Genomic DNA, 25,602 nt, shown 5'->3' with positions numbered 1-25,602 from the left:
TATTAGGGCATTATTTAGGGATTTTTTTAAAATATTGTGAGTTTTTATTAACACAAATCAGGTGTCGGCAGCTAGGTTTTTCATTTAATTATCCAATCTAACTGAAGTTATCAACATAGATTTAGGAAGAATTTTTGCATTTCTCTTACTTTGAAAGTTTGACTATGGCTTCAGTTTGTATTCGAGATTTGAGATCTGAAGAACGATTCTAACTTGGTCATAACAGTAAATAAGAGAAAACGATTATCTCCTCCCCCTCAAAAATTTAAAGACCTGAATATTTAATAGCAACACTGTAGTGTTTTTTTTTAAATTTCTCTAGGTTCCTGATTTAAACTTTTCAATTAGAATTATGGACAAAAAAATTTTTGGAGACGTAAATTAAAGATGAAATTTGTACATTAAAGCTAATTTTTATATTAGCTGTTTGTATTTTATTAAGTATGAAAAATACATAGATAATTGGAAAGTAAGAAAGTCAGATTAAATTTATCCAAATTTCTTTGCCGAGTTAAGGACAGTTACTTGAATGTATGGCATGGCTTCCCTAGGGTTAAAAGTTTAGGCTGAGTATAGGAGGCCCTCTGGGTATGAAAATCACCCACATTACCTTAGGGGTTACTGGTCTACCCACTGCTGCCGCCTGCAAGCCTGTCTACTGGTCTGGAAATTTCCAGAAGTGGTTGGGAATTCCTCCCAAGCCAGCCAGAGAGAGCTACTTCTCTCCACAGAGCTTTTTGCCCTACCTTTCTCTCGCCACACCCCAGAGGAACCTTTAGAAGGCAACCCAGCTGCCTCTGCTTACACCTCCTGGTCTGGGTTGGTATGTAAGTTTCTGAACGCTGTTGTAATGCAGATACCACAAGTGGGTGGCTTTAAAGAACAAAAATTTATTTTCTCACAGCTCAGAAGGCTAGAGGTTTGAATTCAGGGCACCACTGTAGGGGAAGCCTCTTTCTCTGTCAGCTTTAGGGGAAGATTCTTGTCTCTCCCAGATTCTGTAGCCCTGTGGTTCCTCGGTTCCTTGGCAATCTTTACATGGCATCTCTTTGCCCCTCATTTGTGCTCCCTAGTCTCTGTGTCGGAAACCCTGGTGGTGTAGTGGTTAAGTGCTACGGCTGCTAACCAAAAGGTCGGCAGTTCGAATCCACCAGGCACTCCTTGGAAACTCTCTGGGGCAGTTCTACTCTGTCCTATAGGGCCTCTATGAGTCGGAATCGACTCGACAGTGCTGGGTTTGGTTTTTTGGTTTAGTCTCTGTGCCTGGGCTGCTCCTTATAACAAAGAGATTAGGCTTAGGACACACCCTACACTGATAGACCAAAAAACCAAACCTGCTGCTGTTGATTCCGACTCACAGCGACCCTATAGGAGAGACTAGAGCTGCCCCATGGAGTTTCCAAGGCTGTAATCTCTATGGAAGCAGGCTGCCACATCTTTCTCTCGTGGAGTGGCTGGTGGGTTCAAACCACCAACTTTTGGGTTAGCAACCAATTGCTTAACCACTGTGCCACCAGGGCTCCTTACTACACTGATTGTTGTTGTTGTTCTTGTTAGGTGCCATTGAGTCGGTTCCAACTCCTAACAACCCTGTGTACAACACAATGAAACACTGCCAGTCCTGTGCCATCCTCCAAATTATTGTTATGCTTAAGCCTATTGTTGCAGCCACTGTGTCAATCCATCTCTTTGAGAGTCTCCCTCTTTCACTGACCCTCTACTTTACCAAGCATCATGTCCTTTACCAGGGATATCATTCTCCTAATAACATGTCCAAATGACCAAATGTCACCATCCTTTCTTCTAAGGAGCTTTCTAGTTGTACTTCTTGCAAGACAGATTTGTTCATTCTTCTGGCAGTCCCTGGTGTATTCGATATTCCTCCCCAACACCAAAATCAAAGGCATCAATTCTTCCTCAGTCTTCCTATTCATCGTCCAGCTTTCACATACATATGAGACAATTGAAAACACCATGCTTGGGTCAGGCACACCGTAGTCTTCAAGGTGACATCTTTGCTTTCCAACACTTTAAAGAGGTCTTTTAGAACAGATATACCCAATGCAATGTGTCTTTTGATCTCTTGATGCTACTTCCACGGGTGTTGATTATGGATCCAAGTACAATGAAATCCTTGACTTCAATCTTTTCTCCATTTATCATGATCTTGCGTTTTGGTCCAGTTGTGAGGATTTTTGTTTTCTTTATGTTTAGGTGTAATCCATACTGAAGGCTGTGGTCTTTGATCTTCATCAGTAAGTGCTTCAAGTCCTCTTCACTTTCAGCAAGAAAGGTTGTGTCATCCACATAATACAGGTTGTTAATGACTCTTCCTCCATCCTGATGCCCCGTTCTTCCTCATATAGTCCAGCTTCTGGGATTATTTGCTCAGCATGCAGATTACATAGGCATGGTGAAAGGATACAACCCTGACACACACCTTTCCTGACTTTAAACCACACAGTATCCCCTCGTTCTATTCCAACCACTGCCTCTTGATCCATGTACAGAGTCCTCACGAGCACAAGTTAAGTGTTCTGGAATTCCCATTCTCTGCAATGTTATCCATAATTTGTTATGATCCACACAGTCGAATGCCTTAGCACAGTCAATAAAATACAGGTAAACATCCTTCTTGTATTCTCTGCTTTCAGCCAGAATCCATCTGACGTCAGCAATGATATCCTGGTTCCAAGTCCTCTTCTAAACCCGGCTTGAATTTCTGGCAGTTCCCTGTTGATATACTGCTGCAGCCTCTTTTGAATGACCTTCAGCAAAATTTTACTTGCATGTGATATTAATGATATTGTTCAATAATTTCTGTATTTGGTTGGGTCACCTTTCTTGGGTGTAGGCATAAATATGGATTTCTTCCAGTCGGTTGGCCAGGTAGCTGTCTTCCAAATTTCCTTAACATAGACAAGTAAGCTTTTCCAGTGCCACATCCGTTTGTTGAAACATCTCAATTGGTATTCTGAAATTCCTAGAGCCTTGTTTTTCGCTAATGCCATCGGTGCAGCTTGGACTTCTTCCTTCAGTAACACCAGTTCCTAATCATATGCTACCTCCTGAAATGGCTGAATGTCAACCAATTGTTTTTGGTACAGTGGCTCTGTGCATTCCTTCCAACTTCTATTGATGCTTCCTGTGTCATTTAGTATTTTCCCCATAGAATCCTTCACTATTGCAACTCAAGGCTTGAGTTTTTTCTACAGTTGTATCAGCTTGAGAAATGCAGAGCATGTTCTTCTCTTTTGGTTTTCTATCTCCAGGTCCTTGCACATGTCATGGTAATACTTTACTTTGTCTTCTCGAGCCACCTTTTGAAATCTTCTGTTCATCTCTTTTACTTCATCATTTCTTCCTCTCACTTTAGCTACTGGACATTCAAAAGCAAGTTTCAGAGTCTTTTCTGACATACATTTTGGTCTTTTCTTTCTTTCCTGTCTTTTTAATAACCTCTTGCTTTTTTCATGTATGATATCCTCGATGTCATTCCACAACTCATCTGGTCTTTGGTCATGAGCATTCAGTGCATCAAATCTACACTTTAGTTGGTCTCTATTTTCAGGTAGGATATACTCAAGGTTATACTGCAGCTCTCACAGACTTGTTCTGATTTTCTTCAGTTGCAACTTGAATTTGCATATGAGCAACTGATGGTCTGTTCCGCAATTGGCCCTGGCCTTGTTCTGATTGATGATATTGAGCTTTTCCATCTTCTCTTTCCACAGATGTAGTCAATTTGATTCCTGTGTATTCCATCTGGCGAGGTCCACATGTATAGGCACCATTTATGTTGGTGAGAAAAGGTATTTACAATGAATAATGACAGGCCTCATTAATATAACAAAGAAAACCGTATTTCCAAACAAGATCACATCCGCAGGTATAGGTTAGGATTCCAATTCCAATTCATTATTTTGGGGGACACAATTCAATTCATAGCAGTAGACGCTTCCTCCTGAAGTTACGTACCATTGGTAACAGGTCTTTTAGTTCTGGCTTAGATCCTGAACTCTGAGCACTCAAGGACAGTATCCTTCTAGCCACACCCAAAGGGAGAACACACCCCTCCTCCGGGATTCAACTCTGCTCTGGAAATCAGGGGCACCTGGGACATAGGTTCCTCAACTGTTCTCTCCAGGCCTGGTGTCCTTAGAATTTCCCAATTGTCCCCTATCCTGTTTACATAGTCAAATTAAAGACATTTCTAACAATAAAAAAGTAAACATCAAGAGGCAGGATTCTCTTCCAGACATTTTGTTGAACATGCATCACAGTCCATGCTGATTCCACTTCTGTTACATTCAAGAATGGGCCAAAGTAATCTGCAGGGATGGAAGTCAGAATAGTGGTTGTCCCTGGGGATGGGGGCATTAATGGGGAGAGGACACAAAGGAACCTGCCGGGGGTGAAAATGGAGTGATTACATAGGTAAAAATTTTTCCAGCTCCATTTTCATGGCTTACTGTAAAAAAAAAAAAAAAAAATGCACATTAAATGTAAATTAACTCACCTGAAAAATGGAGAGGGGCCGCTGTAAGCAAATTTTGAGTGAATGAATGGCAACAAAGCTAACAAAACATTTGATTTTTAAAAAGAGAATGAGACCAAGCTTTCAGACTGACCAACTCAGGACAAGTCTCTGAACCCTTCAAGACTTCATCAGCCATTTTTGAAAAGGAAGGTTGGGTTAGGTGATCTGTAAGCTCTCTGCCAGGACTCACGGCCCTAGAAACCTGTCAGAGACCATCAGTGCCAAGTGCTGCTCTCCACCTGCCATCCTACACAAAGTCATAATTAAACAGCACCTAACTTTTCATGCCATGGCTCTCCCTTCTCCTACAGATGATGGGAGGTGTGCTGGTTTAGAACAAATGGCATCTGCTTCACATAATTTCAGTTGACACACATGCTTCAACTAAAAGTAATCAGGTGATCTCCTAAAAATATTCATCACTGGTTATAAATTCTAAAACCAAACTCCATCATCTTCACCCAAAAGCCTCCTCCCCTGTGCTCCCCACCCGAGTTATTGCCCTCACCTCTTCCTCATTATCCAGGTAGAAAGCTCTAAGTCATAGAGACAACAAGATGGATTGTTCATCATGATGGAGCGTCATTTTTTTATAGAGAGAAATGTGATTCCTCCTCTAAGTCATCAAACCAGAACAACCCCAGAGAAAACATCAATTCTAACTAGCATCAGAAAACGTAGATGGAGCACAGATGCAAATGTAATGAAGTCCTCTCAGTCAAGCTTCTCTCCTTCCCTCCTTGTCTCTCACAATGGCTTCTCTTATTGAAATGCCTCATATTCTTGATTGGAGCAGCCTCATAATTTGTCCCCTCCCTCAACCTCCCCTCTGCTGACACTTATCCTCCCCAAGATGCCAGACTTTTACAGATCTCACCATGGCACTCCTTTCCTTACAAGATGAAGTTCAAACACTGAAGCTTGGTAAGTGATTCAAGGCTATCCAGAATTAGCCAAAGTCAAGGTCAAGGGCACAGCATTCCAGACTTGCATGTTTGCCCAAGAGTTCTGATACCCTCTGCAAGTTCAGAGGTTGCCCAAAACCACCGTCAGGTTTCATCAACTATAGAATGGCTCATGGAACTCAGGAAAGTGCTGTACTTACCACTACAGTTTTACTATAGCAAAACAATACAAATCAGAACCAGCTAAAGAAAGGGACACATAGGACAAGGCCTGAAAGTGTCCCAAATATGAAGCTTCCATTGTCCTCAGGGATGCATCACCCTCCCGGCATCAGTGTGTAGCAATACACACAGAGTATTGCCAAACCAGGAACCTCACCCAAGCTTCAGTGTCCAGAGTTTGTATTGAGGCTTCGTTACGTTGACATGATTGACTGAACCATTGCCCATGTGGTTGAACTCAATCTTCATCTATCTCTCCCAGAGATCAGGCTGATCACTATATCATCACCACCACACGTTACCTTCTTAGCATAAACTATCAGATGTGGTCTGAGGGGCTCACCTTGAATAAGGATATGCCAATCACTCCAGAAATTCCAAAAGTTTAGAGGTTACCTCTCAGGTGTGGGGACATCTTTTTGGAGGTTAATTTCCTCAGTACACAAAGGCTTTAACTTAATTTTTCAGTTTCCTTTCTACCACATCTCAACTCTGCTCCTCACCCTCCAGCACCATGTCCCATGTTCCTGTGCTCGGCCCCTCCAACTACTGATGTTCCCTGAATACCACTCACACCTTCCTACCACCACTGTGTCCTTGTCTGTCCCAGAATTCCCCCTCATATTAATATCCTGTCCACAAAAAGATTTACTACACATTGATTTTAAAATATAAAACATAGATAAGGCAGAAATCTTTCATTGGTTTACCATTTTTCTTAAAATTCCAAATTTGTACAAAACAATTAACTTGATGCCTTGCCTGTAAAATAACAGCCATCCTTGTTAGCGAAATCCTTCACATAGTGTTTGCCTGAGTAGAGTGTCGGTTGCATGTCATTACACTACAGAAATGCTAAAGTTTTGTAGAGGTATGTTTTCTGATGGAATGTGCACCTGTACCCTTGTATTCCATCTGACTCTCTGGTTCTAATGTTTTCTGTATTATTTATTGTTTGTGGTAGGTGACAAAATCTTTCCCTTCAAAAGGTGGCATGTTAAAATGTCAAAAAGAACAACAACTAGAATAAGCCTGCCTTTGGATGGAAGACAACAGGCATTCTAAGAGGAAAAGAAATCCAAGACACGTGAATTCCTGCATTCCGAGTCTTGAGGCGGGGTGGGGGGAGCGAGAAAGAATGAGATATCGTCATGCAATAAAAGCCCCATAAGTTCATGAGAAAAACAGAAATATAAATATATGAATTTTAAGTTATAATAAGGGAAGAGACCTTACATTTGCCATTCTAGAAGCTTAACATTGTCTCCAGAGGCTCAATATTTTCGTAAAAACAAATGCTTCAAGAGGGAAGAGTTGGTGCCATAGTCAGCTAGTGTGTTACTAATGCCGTTGAATTGATCCCACTAAGGATGACACTTGGGACCAATTAATTCAAAGTAGGTTGTAAAAAAAAGATACAATAAATCAGAGAGCAGGGCTTCATTTACATACAGTGAGTGATCGGGAGAGATTACTCAAAATAGCTCAAGACTAAGGAGTATCTCAAAGGGCCAAAGGCCACAGTGAGTGAGCAATGCTAGGTCTTTATAAGGCATCAGAAAAACACCTACACTAGAAGCCATACCTGGACATAACCTGGAAAGCTTAGAAAAACATGCTCTACAAGTAAAAAATTCAGGGGGTTATCTTTTTCAAGACACATTTTGCTTGAATTACAAGACAATTTTTGATAGCAATCAAGATAGGAACTTTCAGGAGAAGCATAAAGGCTTATATGAAATCTAATACAGGACTAGGGTCATAGCCAAAATAAATTCTTCTGAAATACATCCAGAAAAGAAAGGCTTGTTTCTATCTCTGTCATATTTATGTTTTACCTTTTTGTTCATTCCAGATGTAGGTACGTCCTGATTTACAAATGGACTGTGTTCCAGAAGTTTCTGAGGCAGTTGTTCAAAACCTGGAGTGTATTTTCTGTAGACACACATTGTGAATAGCGATCATATTCCATGGCTAACCATAAAGAGCTTGTTTTGTTCCAGAGCGTGGCTGAAAACTCATGTGCGAGCTTCAACTCAGGGCTCGGGTTCTGGAAATCAGCAGAAATGGTAAAGAAACAGGGAGTTTCTTTCCATGTTTCTGAATGCGAAGCTTGTCCTTGACAAACTTCTCAATAAGGAAGGAGAGCTTGCGTTTGCCTTTTCTACATTTAAAGCACAGTCCTTCCTCCCTTTCTTTGGAGCCTTAGCTTGGTGGGGTTGGGGCAGTACTGGTCTAAGGGCTCCCACGTGGCTCCCAGCCACCCCTCTTTTGTTTTAAAGCATCCTAGTTCTATGAATTTACACAATTCCATTAATTCAAATATATTTTTCAACCTATATATGTCTTAAATATTACAATATTCTGGCATAGAGTGGGGATTGGAGATAGAAGGTGACCATTACAGTACAACTCATTCCTTCTAAATTCCAGTGGTCTGATGGGTAAGACCCCTGTTTCATTTTTTTATCTTACAAATAAATTAATAAATGTGATAAGACTATAAGAGATTTAGGAATGAGATGTTAGTTGAGACACAGCAAGCTGCTGTAACAATAAAACCCCAGGCTTCAGCAGCTGTGTAACAGCCTAAAATGCTTCTGGTCCATGAGGACCTCCCACACAGTGACTTGGGGATCCAGGCTCCTTTTGCCTTGTGGCTCCACCACCTTCCCGAGTTTCCACGTTTATCCATCCAGTTGGCTGACAGGGAAAGGCTTGTGAAGAAGCAATCTGTTCTTAACCACACTGGCGCACAGTGACACCCGTGGCTTTGCTGTCCTTGCACTGGGCAGAACTGGTCACAGACTGGTCATGTGGCTCTCCCCCACGATGGAGACTGGGAGATGTGGTTCCTGGCTGGGTAGCGGGTTTGCAGGGCTATGGAGAGGGAGAAATAAACTTCTCATGACCAGTCAGCCATCGCTGCCCCAGGCACTACGGCCATGAAAGAGAGTTAGCTGTTAACCTTCCCTAGAGAAATGGAGGCAGGCTTCCAGAAGACGCAGCATTTCGTTTGCACTGAGGGAGACAAGCAAACAAAGGTGGGATGACGGCATTTTTTCCAGCGAGGAAGAGGCACAGGCAAAGGCATATAGAGGAGGAGGAGCATTTTCAGAATTGAGAATGACCGGCTGCTGTTGTCATTGTCGTTGTCGTTAACTGCCATCAACCTGACCCCAACTCATGGTGATCCCATGCACAATGGAACAAAACCCTGCCCATTCTTGCGCCATCCCCGTGATTGGCTAGGGGTCAGACCGTTATGATCCATAAGTTTTCACTGGCTGATTTTCAGAAGCAGATCACCAGGCCTTTCCTTCTAGTCCGTCTTAGTCTAGAAGTGCCACTGAAACTTGTTCAGTATCGTAGCCCTACACAAGCTTCCACTGACAGATGGGTGGTGGCTGCACGTGAGGTACATTGGCCAGGACCAGTTAAAGACAGTTTTTCTTTAAAGAAATGACCACCCACAGGTCTTTGTGAAGAATATGACAAAGGAAAGCTAGCTGGACCCAAAGTCTGTTAGAAAATGACTCATTCCACTTGCCTTTGCTGATGGTGTGAATGTGATCGAGTTTGGTTTTCTGCATCTCTGAATATGATTCCAGTGATGAGAGCTGATAGGAATGCCAAATAGCTCCTCGTGAAGAGTGCTGATGGCTGGTATTCTGCGGGGCTTTGTGGGTAAGTGCAACCAGAGCCAATGAATAATAGAAGCAGTGTGTGTCTGTCAGATTCAATTACAGCACTGAATTCTGCTCACCTCCCCTCCCGGCCTCCATGGACACTGGGTTAAACATAGGAGCACGCTGGCACTTCAGACCAGGGAGGGTTTTAAGTTGATAAGTAGCCTGCTTTCATCTTTAGCCATGTTTAATAGAAAAAAAATTATGTCTTGTTCAAAATTATTTCATATCTGACCACTTTTTTTTTTTTATCTGAGGTGTCTAAAAACTGGAAGGAGTTGGGGAGGACTATTTCCATCTAGTTTTAAATTCCCTCTAATTTTCTGTATTTAAATGAAATCCCGTTCCCTGCATTTTGATTAACTAAACTCTCTGATTAAATACTTGTTGAAATTATGGAGTAGAGTTGTTTAAAGTGTCACCAACCTTTGCAAATGGAAATTACCAGATTGTAGCTTTTTTAAAATTATGCAAGTAAGGTTTCTTTATTGTTGAACAATTTAAAATATGGAGAGGCAAAAAGAATAGAACACCAATAAAAACCAGCTATAATCCCATACTCCAAGATATTTAATGTCACCATTTTGGTGCATGCATTTCCAAACATTTTTCTATGCATTTTCATAGAGTATTTTTATAAAAAATGAAATCGTATGATACATACTGCTTAGTAACCTACTTTTCTGTGTAAAAATATATTAGAAACACTTCTCCATGTCAATTTTGTATAACTCCTTTTCCAAATGAGGGCAAGGACAATACCAGAGTCCCTGAGAGGGCGTGTGCAGTTTGAAAAATAAAAATTTTGTATTTATTTAGAAAACAAAATAGCTATGGTTTTTGTAGTACAACCTACAGAATATAAAGTGCAAAACGTCTTGTTAGCTGGTCAGGTGGTCATCTGGGACCCCAGGGTAGTTATATGCCCCCTCAGTTTCCTGTTGTTGTTGCTGTCGTTAGTTGTCATCGAGTCAGCTCTGACTCATGGCGACCTTATGTACAACAAAACAAAATGTTGCCCAGTTATGCATCTTCCTCATAATCATTGGTGTTTTTTAGCCCATTGTTGCAGCTAGTGTGTTTCCCTCATTTTTGCTGACCAGCTACTTTACCAACCAGGATGTCCTTTTCTAGTGACTGGTCATTCTTGATGATGAGTTCAAAGTAAGCAAGGCAAAGTCTCACCATCCTCTCTTCTAAGGAGCAATCTAGTTGTATTTCTTCTAAGACTTATTTGTTCATTCTTCTAGCAGTCCACAGTATATTCAATATTCTTCACCATCACCACAGTTAGAACGCATCAATTCTTCTGTCTTCCTTTTTCTTTGTCCAGGTTTTGCACACACGAGGCAGTTCCCTTTACCCTTTACACTTTACTGACTGATCTATTCTTCTCTGCTCACAAGTCATTGTATTAGTCATTAGTAATATCAGCATCTGTGGGGGATGATCAATTGATGGGTATACGGTCTGCTTCTAAACTTCAGCTTAGTCCATGTTAACACCAGTTAGCTTTTTCAAATCTAAACTGTTCCAGCCTCTGATGAAGTTCTCTCCTTTAGACCTCAAATTATGGTCCTTTCTCCTTGAACACTCCAAATCCAAAGCATCTCAGTGAACCTGCTTTCCCACGTCACCTGAAGCCACCCCCATGAAGTACCCCCATCCTCTACCAAAGTGCACTCCCTGCAATGAGTTTTCCTCCTCTGCCCTCCAACCAGACCTCAGTCAGGATAAAAGCTTCTTGGCCACCCACCCCTCAGCCCTCTTCCTCACCATCTCTGGAGACCCTGAATGTCCAGGTTCATGGCTCCTCTAATGCAGCTTCCACATCCCCTTATCACACATGTCTTGTTCCCAAGTCACATCTGGGACTCTCTGCAGCCATCCTCCCAAACTGGGCACTCTGCCCCGCACTCACCTCTCTCCTCATCCTCAGTGTGAGGCCATTTAAAACCTAGTTATACACCCATTCCTGAGCCAGCGGGTGCACCAACCCTCATGTCAGTGTTGTTAGTTGTCATCCAGTCGATTCTGACTCATTACAACTCTACGTGTGCAGAGTAGAACTGCTCCATAGGGTTTTCCAGGATGTGACCTTTCAGAAGGATACCTCCAGGCCTGTCTTCCAAGCCACCTCTGAATGGACTCGAGCCACCAACCTTTGACTAGTAGTCGAGCACTTCACCACTTGTGCCACCTGGGGCTCCTTCAACCTTCATGTCATTTAAAAAAAAAAAATCTTTTTTTTTTTCCTTTTAAATCATATAGGTACATTAATATTCAAGAAGTTATTCTCAGAAGGCGGCTAAATAAATGGAGAAAACTAAAATTAGAAAGGCTTTGTATTTGAAAGGCAGCACTTGGATTCTTCTTGGCTGATGGCAGCTCCCTTCTGCTTCCTTTTCTTTGAGGACGCCTTTGTTTGTGAAGTTATATTTTTTTTAACCATAATGAAAAGCTTAAAGGCCAAGATACTTAAAGGGAAGTACTCATACTCAAGAGGTTATCAAGATACCAGAGATTTTAAAATGAGTTCACATCATTGGTTTTTAAACTCCAGGCATTTCCTTGAAGAATTTCCAAAAGACTTCAAATAAATTTTCTTTGCCAATGTTCACTTTCAGATGTGCTTAACACCGAGTTTTCTGGTGTGAATATGCATATTTGGCTCTAAAAATCTCTACATTCACAAACTGAGACTGTAATAAAAGAAAAACAGGTTGTTTTTACCCCTTCGACACATGAAAGGCAGTGTGGTATGGCCACGAAAGCAAAAGCTCTGCACTCAGTGGCTACTGGACTTTACTGCCCACTGCCTCAACTCCGCATCTAGGCAGAGGGTGAGGCTGTAGGGAGAACTCTGTCCTCTGAAGTCTTTCCGTCTTAAAGTTGTTGAGTTCAATCACATGCTTCAAAACTGGAGTGGCTGTTTCTGTTATAAATCTTTCTCTTGATGGCAAAGAAGCAAAGGATTACTGGAACCTTACTACTTTCTTGATGGAAACTTGACAATCCCTGGAGTTTCTTAAGGTAGAATTCCAGGACCACTTGCATCAGAATCACCTGCCATCAATGAAGCAGATTCCAAGGCCCCTTCCCAGACTTGTGGGAATCAGACTTTCTGGGAGAGGAGCCTGGGAATATGCATTATAAGCATTAGCCATTAGCAGTTTCTCACATACACTAAAATTCAAGAAACATGATTATGATCCAAAGTCCTTGTTCCTAACAGCAGAATGAGACACCAAAGGGAGAAAACCCTGCTTCCGGCTCCACTGCCGACTTTACCTTGGGAAACCATGGTTCCTCAAACATCACAAATTTGGAAAGATGTCTAGCAAAGTTTGTTTTGAATGGACATGACTAATGTGTCCTGTTCCTAGACTGAGAAAATATTCAAGGAGTTGCTCTGTGCTCTTAGGGAAGATGCCTGTGGAATCAAGATGGCACCCCACATACGTGCCAGTGCTCTGAAATGTGGCTTGCCTTAGGAAAATTAGTGGATTCCTCTTTTCAGAGTATCTGTATTGTAACCACTTGGCCTCCTGCAGGGGAGTTCCTATTCACTCTTTCATTTGTTCATTCTTTCATTTGTTCATTCCCATATTGTTGATGCCTACTCTGAGGCAGCATGGTTCTGGGTGCTGAGAACATGACAATGAACAAAACAGAAGACACCTCTACTTACTTAGCGGGGCCAGAAGCACACATATATTGTGTCATATGTAGATCCAAAAGAGCAAGTTAAAGGGAGAGGCGCCTGAGAGCGAGGTTTGCTATTTAATGTGGATGCTTAGGGATGGAATTACAGGTATGATGGCTTGTGAGCAGGGAGGTCACTGAGCACCTGCAGGGTTATTGGGTGAAGGAAGCAGCAAGTGCGAAGGCCATGGGGCAGGAACGGTTCCTCAGTGTAATGAAGGAGGAAGCTGAACTCTCTGGGCTTAAACAGAACAAAAAGACAAGACACGGACACAGAGAGATAGACAGCTCTTCCAAGAAATTTGGCTACAAATGGAAACAAACAAATGTGTAGTAGCTGGTGTGTAAATAAGGTAGACCGAAGAGTTGCATAATGGGAATGCTTGTGAAAATTGTGTGTTTATGTGGAATGATGTATATAGAACAAAGTACTGATGCTGTGGAAGAGAGAGGGGACCATTCAGGGACATCCTTGAGAAGGTGAGAAGGGACAGCACCCAGAGTCCAGGGCGCAGCTGGCATAGGCAGGGGCCACCTCTGCCTCGTCCTCCCTTTCCTCATCTCCTTGGCCTCCACAATGACCTGTGTCCAGCTGGCCTGCCTCTTCTATGGCCTTCTCAGGTTACCTACATTCTTTTGTCTCCTGATAGACATTTAGTCCTTCTTTCAGGGAAAAAAAAAAAAACGGAAAGAAAAGAGAGAAAAAATTGTAACACTCTCCACTGTTGAGGCTAAAATATCTGTTCTGCCAATCACCAGCTTTATTGGTGGGTCAAATGAAATCTTGTACAAAGAGCCCTTTGTAAATCCCCAACCCTTGAACTTCATCTTACAATTGAGGAAACAAGTCATTATCAGAACCTCAGCAGGGTTCTCTGGCCTTCTCAGCACGCCCACCACGTGTCCCTTCCTTTGTCTTTTCTCGTCACCTTTTCTCCACTGAATGACCTCATTTTCCCAACTGATGCTTTGGGTCTATTGTCTAAATGTTACCTCACCTGCTGGGGGAACTCAGAGCCACAACACCTGCTATTCTGGTCAGCTGATAAATGGGTCACTCAGCCAGGAGTGCTTTATCTGAGGAAAGTTATGATGAGTTAGAATGAGAGTGGTCGGTGCCACCTGCTGGGGTGACACTTGAAAGGGAAAAAAATGCAAGTATGTCCATGATTCTGTCTATGGTTCTGTCCGTGGTTCTCCCGTGGGTTTGTCCATGGGTGTGTTCCTGGTGCTGTCCCTCTTCTGCAGCCAGGTGTGAGGACCTGCTTCATTGTTTTAGGTGACTCGGATGAAGGTATGATCCAGCTCCCTTCAGCCGTGGTCTCTGTTATGCTCGCCCTTCTGATGCTGAGATGCTGCCCTCTATCCATCTCTCTGAACATCTCTCTTTTCTCCTTGTGATGATTCAACAACTAAAGTGACCAACCAGACCAGCTGTATTTCATTTTACTATTTCTCTTAGGGTTTCATGGAAATTAGATTGTAAAATGTTGGCATTTGACGGAACTTCAGAGACTGCCTAGTTCAGTGGTTTTCAAATGCATTCTGGACACAGAAACTCAGAAAACTATAGAAGCAATCCTCACTTCAAAAACCAGGAAACACAGGCCCAAGAAGGTGAAGAGGAAAGCTAAGACCAGAACGCAGATATCCCTATTCCCAAACTACTTGTGTTGGCTAAGATGCTTTCAGCTACAGTAAAACAGCTTAGCAGTGATGGGTGCCTCCCACAAGAAGTGCAGAGCAGGAGGGACAATGTCAGGGCTGAGCAATGTCACCAAGGACCCAAGTTTATCCCATTGCCCTCTGTTCTCCTCGAGTCTGCTGTTCTTGAGGAACATTAGGGACCACCCTGCACCCAAAGTCATGATGCAGGGAGGGGCTCTCCTTACCTGGTATCTCCTGTAAGATAAAAAACTTTCCCAAATACTGGCCTCATGTCTTATTTGGCCACAAGGGTAATGCCCACTTCTAAGTCGGGTACAGGTGAGGGGCACACAAATGCCATGACTGACTTAGGCTAACCACCCCCCGCCCCGGGGTGGGCAGGGCCGTCCTTACCTGGAGATCTGACTCTGTGGGAGCACATAGATCCCTGGACAACATCGGGCCGAATCACAAGGAGACAGGTGGGTGGCTTATGCTGGGACACTGTCCTCTACCAAAAAACAAACAAACCCGTTGCTGTCGAGTTGATTCTGACTCATAGCAACCCTATAGGACAGAGTAGAACTGCCCCATAGAGTTTCCAAGGAGCGCCTGGTGGATTTGAACTGCTGACCTTTTGGTTAGCAGCGTAGCACTTAGCCACTACACCACAAGGGTTTTCTCAGGCTCTCCCATTTCTGCACATTTTCTGAACAGTAGCACTGACAACTTTGTTCTGGATGATCCTTCCAAGGACGCTTGTTTTTTTAGATTGAATGGTGTTTAACCAAAAAGATCTTCTGAAGTCCTAGCTCCCAATGCCTGTGAATGAGACCTTGTTTGGAAAATAGGGTCATGGAAGATAGAGTAGGGTGGGTCTTAATCCCACCAAATGGTATCTCATAAAAGAGGAGAAAAGACACAGACGTAGACAGAGGAAGAATGGTCATGTGATGATGGAGACAGATGCAGCTACAAGCCAAGGAATGCCAATAATCACCAACGATCACCAGTGATTGCCAGTGATCACCAGTGATCGCCAATGATCACCAGTGATAGCTGGGAGACACCAGAACCTGGGAGAGAAGCATGGAGCAGCTCCTCTCTCAGAGCCTCAGACGGAATGGACACAGCTGACACTGATTTGGAATCCCACCCTCCAGAGCTGAGAGACATTAAATTCTGTCCTTTAAAGCCCCCACTTGGTGGTATTTTGTTGCAACAGTCCCAAGAGACACTTGCATAGCATACAGTGTGGAAGGCAGAGGGGATGTCTTCCCCTGGAGAAGGCAAAGTTGTTTCCTATCCTGTATAACAAAGAAAACTCTCTCTCCAGGGCAAAGGTGGGGCAGGTTTGCTGTAGTCTCCTTTAAAAGGTTGGGGTTCCCTAAGCTTGGGGCCCCTCAACTGAGACACAGACACACTGTGTGTAGAGCACCCACCTGGCCCCTCCAAATCACCCCAGGGCTTACAGGAAGGCAGCAGGGGCAGCTCATGCTGCCAGCTGTGTCCTGAGTAACAAAGTCATCCATCTCAGGCCAGGAGTCTCCTGTCTTCCCCAGCAACCACAAAACTGGGCAGCGTGGCTCGTTAGCTTCTAGATCGGAAAAATCTCAGACCCTCTCAGTTCCTGACACCAATGGAAGGACAACCACCAGTATTCTGGTGTTCTTCCCAGTGAGCCATGCTCTACACACCGAATTCTCAAATGCTCATTTCTGGAGATAGGACTATTTCCAACATGTAGGAAACACCTTTCACAGCAGCAGCATCACATCTGAAACTGGAGGCATTAGGAAGGGCATGTCAGGGGCTCTGGGTCCTTCCACTGCCCCTCCATTCACTCACCAACTACCTGTCTTCTGTAAATATCAGCTTCCCTCACCCAGAAGACCAGGAAGACTCAGCCAAGAAGAGAAGTCTAGAAGCTTTAGAAGCAGCATGCATCTAATGGGGGACAGAGTTCCTCAGCAGAATCCCTTAGCAGTGTTGAAGAGGCTGACTCAGGCCACAGCCCCCTCCTCAGGAAGCAGCGGAGGGGAGGGGATTGCTAAGTTGTAGACATTTCTTCTGCAGAGTCTGGATGGATGGACTTCCTTAAGAAGGACACTCTGTGTGGTGGCCCTCGGCCCCAAATCCCTTGTCCTGCCCCTGACTGGAATGAGAAGCCCTGAGCTACCCCAGGACCCCAGAAACTGTCTGTCCTTCTCCACAGTGGTGGGTTGGTGTTAAGCAGACCACAGCCCAGAGGAAGAAACAGGGAAACAGTGATGGTTCAGGGGTAGAATTCTTGCTTTCTCTGCAGGAGAGCCAGTTTGATTCCTGGCCAATGTACCTCATACACAGCCACCACCTGTCTATCTGTGGAGGCTTGAGTGTTGCTTTGATGCTAAACAGGTTTCAAACAGAGCTTCCAGACTAAGACTGACTAGGAGGAAAGGCCTGGCAATCTACTTCCAAAATCAGCCAGTGAAAACCCTGTGGATCACAATGGTCTCATCCACAACCTATCGGGGGAAGTCTCAGGGCTGAGCAGCATTTCATTCCATTGAGCATGGGGTCACCATGAATTGGGGTCAACTAGATGACTGCTAACAAGCAGTGTGACAGGCTGAGAGAAAAGTGTGGGTCTTCCCTGAGACCTGCTGATGATTCCGCTCGGGAATCATCATAGCAGAGTGGGCAGCAGAGGAAACTGGGCCTCAGGGTTGCCTTCACTTGTCCCTAAATTCTATTCCCCTGGTGGCAGTTGATGACCTCAAAGTTAGTGCAGCTTTTGGGTCGGCCTGCAGAGATGGAAGCAGCCCTGTCCGTGGTTTCTAAATTACGTGTTTGACTGCTTGCAACATCCTCCCAAAATATACCAGCCCAGTGAAGCCTAGCTTTCCACCAGCCTGGGAAAAAAATGACAGATAATTAAACTGCTCAGAGATTAGGCAGAAGGCTCACTGCTGGATCAGGGGCCGAGTCTTCCTACTGGAGAGTTAGGAAGTTTGCGGGGGTGCATCTGTGATGTAGAGAAGATTCCGCCAAGCCAGAGGAATCTCGGGGCAAGTGCTGCATCAGCGCTGAAAGCCGGTCCTGCCAATCTTGAGGAAAATACATGTTGACAATCGTGGGTGTAATAAACCCACCGAGGAGCTCACTGTGCAGCTTCAAAATGAAAATAACAAAGCTGCTTACACCTGACCCATGTTCCTGCAGTTGAGGGTGATTTATGGATGAGGGCTTGTTGGGCAGGTCTGAAAAAAAGGCCAACTGCGGGCAGCCACGTGGGTGGGCTGTGAAGAGGGCCTGACTTCCCTGTGGCTGCTGTAGCAAAAAATGCCACATGTGAGGGGCTTTAAAGAACAGTTTATGTTCTCACAGTTCTGGAATCTAGGAGTCTGAATTCAGGGCATTGGCTGTAGGGGAGAGCCTTTCTTTGTCTCTTTCAGCTCCTAGCAGCCGCCAGCAACCCTTGGCATTCCTAAACTTGTAAATGTGTCTGTCTCCATCTTCACATGGCAACTGTCTTCCCCTGCTTGTCTGGGTCTGCTCTGCTCTTTTTATAACTCAGAAGGGATCACTGTTAGGACCTCCTTTACTCTGGCGTGGCCTCACTAACGTAACAGAGAAAAACACTCTTTCCATACAGGGTCATATTTACAGGCACAAGGGATAGGACTTCAATATAACTTTCTGGGGACACAATCATCTATAAATCAGAGGATCCAGCCTCACAGAAGGGAAGGGCCGAGGTCTTCAACACACAATGCAGGAAGGGGATTGCACAAGAACATGTGACACCCATCAGATGGCCTGGGCGGCCTAAAAAGGACCCAGGTCACTGCTGTCGCCTCAACAGCTCGTGATGTTGTTGTCAGGTGCCGTTGACCTGGCTCCAACTCATAGCAACCGATGTACAACAGAATGAAACACTGCCCAGTCCTGCGCCATCCTCACAATTATTGCTAAGCTTGAGCCCATTGTTGCAGCCACTGTGTCAGTCCACCTCCTTGAGAGTCTCCCTCTTTTCTGCTGACCTTTTACCTTAGCAATCATGATACCCTTCTCCATGGGCTGATCCCTCCCGATAACATGTCCAAAGTACATGAGACAAAGTCTCACCATCCTCACTTCTTAGAAACATTCTGGCTATACTTCTTCCAAGACAGAGTTGTTCATTCTTCTGGCAGTCCATGGTATATTTAATATTCTTCTCCAACACCATAATTCAAAGGCATCAACTCTTCTTCGATCTTGCTTAATCATTGTCCAGCTTTCACATGTATATGAAGTGATTGAAAACACCATGGCTTGGGTCAGGCATACCTTAGTCCTCAAAGTGACGTCTTTGCTTTTTAACACTTTAAAGAGGTCTTTTGCAGCAGATTTGCCCAATGCAGTACGTCGTTTGATTTCTTGACTGCTGCTTTTATGGGTGTTGACTGTGGATCCAAGTAAAATGAAATCCTTGACAACTTCAATCTTTTCTCCATTTATCATGACCTTGCTTATTGGTCCCATTGTGAAGGTTTTTGTTTTGTTTATGTTGAGGTATAATCCATACCGAAGGCTGTAGTCTTTGATCTTCATTAGTGTTTCAAGTCCTCTTCACTTTCAGCAAGCAAGGTTGTGTCATCTGCATAACGCAGGTTGTCCTCCAAGCCTGATGCCGTGTGCTTCCTCATACAGCCCAGCTTCTCGGATTATTTGCTCAGCATGCAGATTGAATAAGTATGATGAAAGATATAACCCTGACCCACACCTTTTCTGATTTTAAACCATGCAGTATCCCCTTGTTCTGTTCAAACAACTGCCTCTTGGTCTATGTACAGATTCTGCATGAGCACAATTAAGTGTTCTGGAATTTCCATTCTTTGCAATGTTATCCATAATTTGTTATGACCCATGCAGTTGAATGCCTCTGCACAGTCAAGAAAACACAAGTAAATACCTGTCTTAGTTATCTAGTGCTGCTATAACAGAAATACGATCAGTGAATGGCTTTAACAAAGAGAAATTTATTCTCCCACAGTTTAGGAGACTAAAAGTCCTAATTCAGGGCCCCAGCTCCAGGAGAAGTCCGTTTTGGGGGAAGGTCCTTGTCATCAGTTGCCGCCTGCTCTAGGAAATTCTCAGCACAGGAACCCAGGTCCAAAGGATGCATTCCTCTCCCGGCACTTCTTTCTTGGTGTAGGAAGCCTCTATCTCTCTTTGCTCAATTTTCTCTTTATATCTCAAAAGAGATTGACTCCAGATACGACCTAATCCTGTAGATTGAGTTCTTCCTCATTAACATAACTGCCTCTAACCCTGCCTCATTAACATCATACAGGTTAGGGTTTGCAACACAGAATAATCACATCAGATCACAAAATGGAGAACAACCACATAATTCCAGGAATCATGGCCTAGCCAAGTTGACACATATTTTGGGGGGACACTATTCAATTTTTGACATCTTTCTGGTATTCTCTGCTTTCAGCCAAGATCTATCTCACATCATAATGACATCCCTGGTTCCACGTCCTCTTCTGAATCTGGCTTGGATTTCTGGCAGTTCCCCGTCCGTGTACTGCTGCAACTACGAATGATCTTCAGCAATATTTTACTTGTATGTAATATTGATGATATTGCTCAATAATTTCCACATTCTGTTGGATCGTTTTTTTTTTTGAATGGGCACAAATATGATGTCTTCCAGTCAGTTGGCCAGGTAGCTGTCTTCCAAATTTCTTGGCATAGAAGAGTGCATACTTTCAATATTGCATCTGTTTGTTGAAACATCTCACTTGGTATTCCGTCAATTCCTGGAGCCTTGTTTTTCACCAGTGCCTTCAGTGCTGCTTGGACTTCTTCCTTCAATTCCATTGGCTTTTGATCATTTGCTGCCTCCTGAAATGGTTGAACGTTGACCAATTCTTTTTGGTACAGTTACTGTGAAATCCTTCCATCTTGTTTTGATACTTCCTGCGTCATTCAATATATTGCCCATAGAATCCTTCAGTATTGTGACTTGAGGGTTGAATTTGTTCTTCACTTCTTTAAGCTTCAGAAATGCTGAGTGTGTTCTCCTCTTTCGGTTTTCTAACTCCAGGTCTTTGCACATTTCATTATAATAATTTACTTCATCTTCTCGAGCTGCCCTTTGAAATCTTCTGTTCGGCTCTTTTACTTCATTATTTATTCTGTTCACTTTAGCTACACTGTGTTCAAGAGCAAGTTTCAGAGTCTCTTCTGACATCCATTTTGGTCTTTTCTTTCTTTTCTGTCTTTTTAATGACCTTTTGCTTTCTTCATGTATGATGTCCTTGATGTCATTCCACACCTCATCTGGTCATTAGTGTTCAAGTATCAAATCTATTCTTAAGATGGTCTCTAGATTCAGGTGGAATATACTTAAGGTAGTACTTTGACTCTCATGGACTTGTTTTAATTTTCTTCAGCTTTAACTTGAATTTGCATATGAGCAATCGGTGGTCTATTCTGCAGTCAGCACTTAGCCTTGTTCTGACTGATGATATTGAGCTTCTCCATTGTCTCCTTCCACAGATGTAGTCGATTTGATTCCTGTGTATTCTATCTGGCAAGGTCCACCTGTATAGTCAGCAGTTCATAGCTCCCTAACTTCCAATAAGGGTGGTGAAGATCCATGAAAAACAGTTCTGTAAATTCCCCTCAAAGCAGTAGCTCTCAGAGAGTTAGCATGTTCTGAAGAGATTTTAAAAATCCCAGATCAATGGGATCAGGGTTTCTGGATACAGACTGGAACAAAGGTATTTTCATAAACCTCTCCAGGTGGGTCTGGGAAGTCAGGGTTCCAATCGCTGCCCTGGGCTACTTAAGGGTCAAGCTGTGCGTGCAGTCTGGTGAGAACCTGGGCTCTGAAGTTAGACACACCTGGGCTCTGGTTCTGTCCTCACCCCTCACCAAATCTAAGGCCCTTGGCAGGTGCTCAGGGCCCCAGGCCCTGTGTCCTCATGAGAGAGCTGTGATGGAAATGCCCTGGCAGGTGTCTGAAGACTAAGTGAGGAAATGCACATCTGCCTGGCTTGAAGCCCCTTGGTGACTGATGCTGACAGTGGTGGACAGTCTGTCCCCCTCCAGCCACTTCCCCTCTGGCCTTTGGGGCAGGGAGCAGGCGGGGATTTCCTCTCCTGCAATGGTTCTCCTTAGCTTTCCTGCTGTGTCCCCTGCTCCACCCTGCCTTGGGGTCGCCAGGAGTCTGCATCGACTGGATGGCACTGGTCTGGGTTCTTTTGCTGTGTGTCTGGAAGAAATATGCTCAGCACCCTTCCTCTCTCCTCCAGCTGCCACAGATGTGTCCTTCTCTTTCGACGTCGGGAATGGGCCAGTGGAGATCGTGGTGAGGGCACCATCCCCCCTGAATGACGACCAGTGGCACCGCGTCACCGCTGAGAGGAACGTCAAGCAGGCCAGTCTACAGGTGGACCGGCTGCCACCGCAGGTGCGCAAGGCTCCAACGGAGGGGCACAGGCGCCTGGAGCTGTACAGCCAGCTGTACGTGGGTGAGTCAGCAGCATGCCTCGGGCCTGGCGCTTCAGAGAGCTCGGACCCAGGCACCTCTTCCCCAAGCTCACTCCTCTTCTAGAAAGTTGGAGGGTGTGGGTCATCTCTGAGGGCTCTGGTTTCTGACATTTTAGCTGTACGGTTTTAGAACTGTGTAGGATGCTTTGATCATAGAGGCCACTTGTAACTGTGTGGGAGGGAGGGAGGGAGGGAGAAGACAGACCCAGAACAGTGCTGCAACATTGTCTAATTCACATTGGGAGTACACAAATGAACACATGAATTTATATTCCTTTTGTGACTTCTCTGAATTAATCATACTCTTTTTTTGTTACTTCTCTGAGTTAATATTCCTACTCGAAAATAAACCGTCCCATTTCCGAAGTGAGAAGATATTTCTCCTTATAAACTTTCTCCCAAATTCTTTTCCCAGAGTTCGATATTTGCCGTCTTTGGAAATCTCTTTTTGATTAGGCACCTCAGACTGAAATCAAGCATGACAGAAGCCAAACTGAAATATTCAGAGAGAGTCAGGATATTATGAGAGACAGCAGGGCACGTCCCTCCAGACCCGAACAGTGTTCTCAGCCTCCAGAGAGCAGTTTAAGTTCTCGCTCGGGAGGTGGGGGCGGGCACGGGGCGGGCAGGGAACAGAGTCCCTGGTACCCTGCTCCTCTCCCAGAGAGGGTCAGGGAGTGATGTTAGGGTTAAAAATAACTGCCACAATAAAAATACAAAATTATTAGCTCAGTGAAACCTTTTTAAAAAAATATTCATTTCAAGACATCGATAAACTATATAACCCATGACCCATCGCCAATAAGTCACTTCTGACTCATGGCGACCCCATGTGTTACAAAGTGGAACTGCTCCATAGGATTTTCTAGGCTGAAATTTTTTTTTTTTTTAATCTTTATGGAAACAGGTCCCCAGCCTTTCTTCTGCAGAGCCACTGGCTGGGTTCGAACCATCAACCTTTAGGTTACAATGGCAAATGACTTGTGCCATCCAGGGACCTAATAAACTATATAGTAGAAAATATGTTCAAAAAACTATATAGAGAGGGAAAACGAAATTGAAGTACAGGAGGCTCTGGAGACTTCTTGCCAGAGGACACGGTGCTGGCTCATTCCCATCTGGGTGTGAACCCCACTCCTGTCGCCCCTGGGGCAGCAACCCCTCCCCACCAGGGTGGGGCGCTTCCATTCTGGTCTGGCCTGCCCGCCCGCCTGCCACCCAGCTCCGTGTCCCCTCACACAGTGCGCCCTCTCCTCCCAGAGCTGCACCGCCATATGTGTGTCCTGCCCTTTGCCCATTAGCAAACAAGACTAATTAACTTCTGGAATTCCAGCTGTAATGTCAGAGTCAGAGTCGTAACCTATCCAGTGAGTTACGACAACCACAAAGCTTGCTTTCTTTTCAGATGCTCCCAACAGAACCAAGTTGACGGTATACTTTCAACCTCTTTTGAGCCCTCTTTATGGGAGTCTATTAATTACCTGTTTTCATATGTGCTAAGAAGCTTTTCTAAGCTGGAGGTTACTTGTGTGCAAATTTCTAGAGACAGATTTTAGACCCTAAGAATGGAGCCATCACTATGGCTCCTGTCTGTGTCAGTAGGTAATAAGCCACAGAGGAGCTAACGCTTCAGAACTCTGTGGTCTCTGTTCCAATTTTCTCGTGATGACTTGAATGGTCTGATCCAGAGAAAGCACTTTACTGTAAAGGTACTAATTTTGCAATCAGTAAGGGGAAAATTTTCTCAACAAATTGATCAAATAATTTCTCATATAGTTTTTTTTTAATTCTTTCGGTAAGGACTGAACTGAAGTTTATGATAATAAATGGCAACTGTCACACAGAAAAAAAAACTGAAATAAAAAACATTAGAGCCAGGGGCATAAACATGGAGGAAAAGATAGGCCTCAGGGCCTCTCCTGTGAATGCAAAGAAGATAGAGAAAGATGCTGCCAGAGTCTCCTGGGACCACCGTGACAAAACACCACAAAGAGTGGGAATTTGTTCTCTCCTAGTTCTGGAGGCTAGGAGTCCAAATTCAGGGAGTGAGCGGGGCCCTGCTCTCTCTGAAAGCTCTAGGGAAAGGCTTTCTTGTCTGTTCCAGCCTCTGGTGGCTCCATGTACTTCCTGGCATTCCCTGGCTTGTAGGTGTGTCTATACATGGTGTCTTTCTTGACTCAGTCTCCGTGTCTGTTCTCCCCTTTTATAAAATACCACCCAGAAGGGATCAAGACCCACCCTACTCTGGTGGGACTTTGTTACCTTAACTGATCACATCTTCAAAGACCCTCTTTCCAAAAAAGTTCACATTCACAGGTACGGGGGTTACAACTTCAGCATACCTTTTGGGGGGACATAGTCCAATCCATAACAAACACCCACTTGTACTAGTTCTGAATTCAAATAAGCAGGTGGTTTCCCACCCCATATTCCACTATGTCCTCCCTTCTTTTACCGATCTCCTTTTCAAAGCCCTCCCTGCCACCATGTGCACGGGGGCTGGGTGGTCCCACTTGCCATTCCGCAGCCCGTTGTGCCTAGCCTGCGAAACACCCCGTTTGATTTTTACTTTATTATTGCTCTTTCTTCCCCACTCCTAATCTCACTGTTTCCGCATCGCTGGCGCCCACTCAACTATGTTTCACGTGTGTTTTTCTACCCTCCCGTCCATCTCTTTAAATATAGGTAAATGCTTGAAAATTCATAGCATGGCTTTTTGTGCATCATCATTTTTATAAATGGCATCACACTACAAATCTCACGTTTCTTACACTTCACTCGGCCGAACATCTTGAAAGTCTATCTGTGAAGCTCTAGCAATGCCATGTGCATGCTATTCCGTTATAGCATACACCCTACTCCATGGACCCAGCCTCCCAGTGATGAAAACTCAGCTTCTGCCCAGCTCTCTGGAACCACTAAGCACCCTGCAGTGGATATATTTATGCAGGTCCCTGTTAGCTGTGTGAAGGTTTCTCACGTGTGTGTATGTGCACGTGTGCACCTGTGTGGGGCGGGGCGGGGGGAGGATCACTGAGTTGTGGGGTATGTTGTTGTTAGGTGCAGTTGAGTCGGTTCTGAATCATAGTGACCCTATGTACAGCAGAACGGAACACTGCCCGGTCCTGCGCCATCCTCACAATTGTTGCTGTGCTTGAGCCCATCGTTGAAGCCACTGTATCAGTCCACCTTGTTGAGGGTCTTCCTCTTTTTTGCTGACCCTCTATTTTACCAAGCATGATGTCCTTCTTCAGGGACTGGTCCCTCCTGATGACATGTCCAAAGTATGTGAGGCATACTCTCCCCGTTCTTGCTTCTAATGAGCATTCTGGTCACACTTCTTCCGAGACAGATTTGCCCT

The 25,602-nt window shown here is 44.3% G+C and overlaps 1 protein-coding gene across 1 annotated transcript in view; it reads left to right on the top strand.

The window, feature by feature from the left end:
- The window catches only part of CNTNAP2 (contactin associated protein 2), a 1,506,181-nt gene that overhangs the window by 1,295,423 nt on the left and 185,156 nt on the right, over positions 1 to 25,602 (top strand). Inside the window, exon 17 of the mRNA XM_064290350.1 lies at positions 22,004 to 22,222. Within this exon, the coding sequence (XP_064146420.1) occupies positions 22,004 to 22,222 (219 nt within the window). The remainder of the gene's footprint in view (positions 1 to 22,003; positions 22,223 to 25,602) is intronic.

This window comes from Loxodonta africana, chromosome 8, assembly GCF_030014295.1.
Source record: "Loxodonta africana isolate mLoxAfr1 chromosome 8, mLoxAfr1.hap2, whole genome shotgun sequence".
In the NCBI taxonomy this organism is placed as follows: Eukaryota; Metazoa; Chordata; class Mammalia; order Proboscidea; family Elephantidae; genus Loxodonta; species Loxodonta africana.
Note: the sequence above shows the minus strand (reverse complement) of the source record. Positions and strands in the feature narration are given on the sequence as shown.